At 38.8% G+C, this 6,000-nt stretch overlaps 1 protein-coding gene across 1 annotated transcript in view; it reads right to left on the bottom strand.

The window, feature by feature from the left end:
• The window catches only part of LOC114435487 (guanine nucleotide-binding protein G(i) subunit alpha-2-like), a 40,910-nt gene continuing 34,910 nt past the window's right edge, over window positions 1–6,000 (bottom strand). Inside the window, exons 5-9 of the mRNA XM_028405181.1 lie at window positions 4,108–4,236; window positions 2,191–2,320; window positions 1,863–2,016; window positions 1,035–1,249; window positions 1–917 (exon numbers count right to left, since the gene is read on the bottom strand). Of these exons, the coding sequence (XP_028260982.1) occupies window positions 1,059–1,249; window positions 1,863–2,016; window positions 2,191–2,320; window positions 4,108–4,236 (604 nt within the window). The 3' untranslated portion in view covers window positions 1–917; window positions 1,035–1,058. The remainder of the gene's footprint in view (window positions 918–1,034; window positions 1,250–1,862; window positions 2,017–2,190; window positions 2,321–4,107; window positions 4,237–6,000) is intronic.

Raw genomic sequence — 6,000 nt, 5'->3', positions numbered from 1 at the left:
TCAGGTGATGTCTACTTTTATTTAAATTAAATCATATAGGACTTTTAAAGCATTTTAATATTTACCAAAAACACTAACCTTTTTCTGAATTAGATTTTCGTCTCTCATTAATAATCACTATATATTTATAGGTGCTAGGCAGAAAAAAAAATGGAAGAAAAATTTAAGCGCACAGTAGGTCAAACAGTACTGAAAGCATATCTAGGAATTGTTGTAAACAGAAGTCAAGGCACAAACATACTGCAACAGACATGGAAATGGTACTATAAAAAGTGATAGAACGTTAGGTACACACATACTTTAAATATGTTAGTATTTTGCCGGAATCTTCCCCTGCAGGTGAAGCCATTTTGTCTTTTTTAACTTTTAATTTTTTATTTTTTTTTCAATTTTGTAGGAATGTTAGATAATTTGTGCAGATTACAGAGCTAATATTTGCCATGTAGAGTCATGCAGAACAATATACGGCTTGGCTATGAAGGATGAACTGATGTAAACATTATAAAAAAAAAAGCACTTTCCTTTTATCGATCATATTTTATGTCCATGCCTGTGCTTTATCATTTAAAAAATAAGATTCAGCTGATTCAGTTTCATTATTTCCACATCAGAATCTCTAAAAGTAAATGAATGCATTTATATAAAAAGTTTTCCTTTCCCTCCTCTAGTAATTGAAAATAAAGAAGAAAAAAAAACAGAACAAAAATACAATAATAAATGTTGATTTTTGTGGTCATAGCCCAAAGAGTTAACGTTACGAGCGACTGGATCAGCAATCGTTGAAAATCTACAAGGCTCGTCAGGCTTTCAGTCTCTTAGGTGTCTTTATAAAAAGCAGATCAAAGCAGGTTGGCCAGTGCAGTCATTCATGATGTGTGTATATTCCCCCATATGGTCATCAGAACTGTTCAAGTAACCTGAAACGACAACAAAACATACGCACACACGCACGTCAGTGATAACAAACAAGCTCCATTTCCTGATTTTCTAGAAGTGTGAATCACTTTCTGAGTAATTTACTTTTTTAGACTTACCTTGACTCTTTCTTAGACTTGTTTTTAGAAGAGGCCACAGTCCTTCAGGTTGTTCTTGATAATAACATCAGTGACAGCATCGAACACAAACTGCACGTTCTTGGTGTCAGTGGCGCAGGTGAAGTGGGTATAGATCTCCTTGGTGTCCTTCTTTTTGTTCAGGTCCTCGAATTTGGCCTGGATGTAAGCCTGGGCCTCCTCGTACTTGTTGGGGCCTGAAAGACGAGGTTACAGTGAACACCAACTACTGTGACTTGGAATTGATGGAAGTGGCTGCACTTGACATGACCTTACCAAAAATGTATTATTCAATTTCAAATTACAGAATCACTATTCAGCACAAAGAACAAAAAACTAATACAACAGATTTTTGCACAAAATAATTCATACAAAGCCTGTATTATTGATAAAACAGCCCTTCTCACGTTGTCGTTACATCATCTACTTTGTTAATGGGTTTGAGCGGAGCAAAACATTAGGTATGTCCTCACTTGCAGATTTTGCAGTACAACTCCTGTCATCTAAATTAGGTCTCATACATAACTCATGTATGTTGTATTATTTTTAGGTCCAGCTATGCTGATCACTTTTGTTTTCTCCATCAGGCCACTTTAAAAGTTAAACATACTGCCTGAAACCCCATCTTTGTTTATATGTATCCAAAATGGTTCCACTATAAATATCTCAAATTATGTTTGTGCTATAATTACAGCTTTACTGTAAACAAGTCGATGTATCACATTATTTTTGGGTTTCAAATTTGTACAGTGTCAATCTAACAGTTAGCTGACCCTGGCATGTGCTTGTATTAGTTCACTCATACAGTACCAGTGTACTCAGGGAAGCAGATGGTCAGTGGGCTGTGGGCGATCTTCTCCTCAAACAGGTCCTTCTTGTTGAGGAACAGGATGATGGATGTCTCTGTGAACCACTTGTTGTTGCAGATGGAGTCAAACAGCTTCATGCTCTCATGCATCCGGTTCTGGGTGGGATAGGCAAAAATGTGAAAATAAAGTGATCATTAGAGAAAGCAATGAGGACATATTAAGGAAATGAGCTCAGTAAAACCCAAGGCTCCATCCACATGTTCAATTACTCCTGCTAATGGAGTTTTCTGTCAAACTGAGCAAAGCTGTAGTTTTTAGGTCTAACTCACCATCTCCTCGTCCTCAGCCAGGACCAGGTCGTAAGCGCTCATGGCTACACAGAAGATGATAGCTGTGACCCCCTCGAAGCAGTGGATCCACTTCTTCCTCTCTGACCGCTGGCCTCCAACATCAAACATCCTGCACAGACACACACACAGTGTAACCATGTTGTTTTTATGAGCGGATGGGACGAAGCAAAGAAGAAACAACACTTTTTCAAAGTGACAGAAACACCAGACGGCCTCAACCCCCCCGGTTTTCTGCCTCTTTCTCCCTTTAGGACCGTATGTGGTTTTCTGCACTGAGCTCGTCATTTTCCTGGCTTTTGCTGTCTTTGCTTTTACTACAGTACAGTTGCTGTGGTAACAGAAGGGCAGGATGGAATAACACAGAGCAGGTTTTTCACTAACATCTTACTGTAAACTTATTTATGAAGACGTATGGGACTGAGATGGATGCTCATCTAGACTGTTCAAGACTGGAGATTTCCTTCATCCAATATTGAAGGGAAGGCTTTCAACTGGCAGCTAAGAGTAGCATGTAACAGTTTGTAGCGTCTTAAGAGTGACACACAACAGTGTGTTCTTCCTGGTGGGCAGTTTTCCCTGTGCACAATTTGGCTTATTATAGCAGTTCTTTGACTCTCACAGACAGCCAGCTTAAGGCTGAGTAAGCGGAGAACATTATAACAGTGACACACTTACAGTGTTTACTTCATCTCCAGCACTGCTTACATAAGCCAGAGATAGCATACAGTCCAGCACAAAGGAGGACACAGTGTGTAAACATATCCGGTTAGATTTGGATTAAAGCTTTTCCAAAGACATACATAATAGACCGAAATATTTGACTTTTTTAACTAAAGGTTAGCAATTAAAGTAATGTAAAATGTGTAAATAAAGTGCTTGTCTCTTAATTGAATGACGACAAGATAAACGCAGTGTGCCAAACAGACAACCACAGAGCAACAACACATGCTACAATCACCTGAGTGCTCCAAGTACTAGACTAATGTGCTGTTTGAAAGGGTGTGTCTTTAAACGGGGTCACAGATGTAAAAGACTTAAGTACAGCCAAGGAAGGTATGACAAAGCACTTTTGATCTTGAATGTTTTACAGACTATTTCCTCTGTTTCCAAAGTTTTTGTGGTGGCTACACAGATACAGATCAACATTACCAGTAACCGCAAGCACACTGTAAAAACAGAAAACATTTCTGAGAAGCATGGTGGAAAACTGGCATTCCAGGGGGTGGTAGGAGTTTGTATTACCTAAATACATGTGTCATTACTAATGTTTGGACTCAGCTGTGGCAAGTATTCAGTCAACAAAATCCCACACATGAATATCGTTTGAGTTCATATGCACATTACTGATTGTTATCAGTCTCACATTAATAAAGGTACTCCCCCCTTTTTCATGTGTGAGCAACATGTGCAAATATGGAGTGACTTTGTATTAGATGACATTTCCTGAATTTTCTGAAACAGTTTGTGCTGGCAAGACTGAAACAACAATTTCACAAACACAAATGCATGATTCATGAGGACAAACAGTTTCTCACTTGATCTGGCACATTCTTAAAATGACAATCATTACTGTCAAAACAGTGAGTAACATTTTCTCACAAGTCACAAAATGTGAATCTTTGCATATCCTTTCACCTTCATCTTTGGAATACACAGTGAAACAAACAATCAGCCTTTGATTACTGTTGTTATGAAATGATAATCAGTTAAACCCTGACTCATTAAATATATGGCTTATTGCGAACATGCTCAAGGGCCTCTTGAGCCAACAGGATGAGTGAATTATTCAGTCATGACCTTTTGCAGGTGAAACTAAATGTGGAGCTGCACAATTTGAATCCAATGTTGCACATTAAATACTTTCAGATTAACTGAATGAGATTTAAGCAGTCTTACTTGAAATGCAAGTCCTTGAAGGTGAAATGTGTCTCCACAATGCCCGTGGTCTTGACTCGAGTTCGCAGCACATCTTGCTGTGTGGGGATGTAGTCTGCCTTGGCTATCCTCTCCAGGTCATTCAGGTAGCTGCAGGGGAGGACACAAACATATTAAATCAATGCTATCTGCTTCTGCTTTATGAAGGGACTTTCTTGCTCTTGTTATAGGAGGAGAAAAATGGGAGGCAGGAAAGAAGGAAAAATTAGAAGCATATCTTATGAGAATCCGCAGCCTTGCAGATACACATATATGGTCACTGAGACCCAAATAATCAAGCTGTAAAACACGACCAGATGTCAAGATGTTCACATAGTGTACTATTACAGTGATGAGAAAACATGAACAGCAAGTTGTGGTATGAAACCCTGAATTTGTAGGATATGCAAAATACATGATGCTGTTCTATTAAAAACTGTCAAAGATTGAATTCTTCTAAAATACCATCTGCAACTTTAGGTCAACAAAACAGATACAGTGTGATAAGCAGATATTCTGGTAGCTGCACTGTTTTCACATTAAACCCTCTTTAGTGATGGCAATCACAAAATGATCCTGTGCAGTCAGCAGTGTAAACATTAGGACACTGAGATAGTCTTCTCATACACGCACACACAAAAGAATGAATTTAACGGATAACACACCAAATCCCTGGAGTAACAATATTTCTGTTCCACACAGTATTCAGCTGCATAAAAAGCCTGTGTTACTGTATAACCATAGCTGCAGTGTAAAAATAAAAAAACACTACTTCATTCCACCTGTCTGACAGTTTAATCATAATCCCTCTCACCACAGAGAGTGGTTTAGTCTGCTTTTGTAGTTCACACGTCAGATTTAACCACACTTGATCTGGTCATTGTGTTTATAAGGACTGAAGATTAATTGAATTGGGTTCTGAGCTGCAGTGTGACAGAGACTCATCCATAGCCAAATAATGGTCATTCTATGGTTTTACAACAGATGTTGAGACAACCTTAGCATATTTAACGTTGTCATGTGTACTGAAGTGAACAACAAGAGACCAGAGAAAGACAAAAACAAGGAGTGCAGAGAAGGATTTCTATGATTGACAAGTCTGAGGCTTTGGGTAGAAAGAAATACTTTCAAATGTATTTTTGAACACTTACGAGTTAGATAGAGCTGACTTGCAATTTACAAGTAAATGAATCAGAAATATCAGGTAGCAGGTATAACATATCTGCTGCCCCTTGTACTGTACTATGCACACAGAACAACTGCAGTACAATTCAAGCCCATTTCTCTAGATACACATATGGAAAGGTTAGGTTAGATTCCTCAAATAATGACAGATAGATCCATTATTTTCAGAGTGTACAGAACACATGCCTTTTCAAAACCTGCAGTGTGAGAGGTCTGTGTTCATGCGAGCTGTGCCATTTCACTCTCTTTATCTTCCTTCTCCTTTCTGTGGCTCTCAGCAGGTGCTCAGACATGGATTATGGTCTAGTGCCAGACTCATTTAGTCCTCTCTTATAGCAACCAACTCTGTATAAGCTCTATAAAGTCATGATAAAACACTGTATGGCTGCTAAATGTGACAGTATGTTTCCAGGTCCCCTTAGCTTTAACACAAGCAGTGAAGCAGACATGGAAAAGTTATGATTATACTGGCCAACACAAACACAGAACAATATCACTCCCTGTGGAAGTTAAATACTGCCTGGACTGCAAAGTAATCATTTGTGAAACACTTAACACTCCCCTGACAGTTTGCAGCACAATCATGGAGGTGTCGTAGTATTATCAGAGGGCTTGTATATTAAACAGAGGCACAGTTCAATCCTCCTGCAGCTTGTGGACAGATGGGGGAGAACAGGGCTCTATATTCTG

Source organism: Parambassis ranga, chromosome 5 (assembly GCF_900634625.1).
Source record: "Parambassis ranga chromosome 5, fParRan2.1, whole genome shotgun sequence".
Classification (NCBI taxonomy): Eukaryota; Metazoa; Chordata; class Actinopteri; family Ambassidae; genus Parambassis; species Parambassis ranga.
The sequence above is the reverse complement of the archived record's forward strand: the minus strand, read 5'-3'. Positions and strand labels throughout refer to the sequence as shown.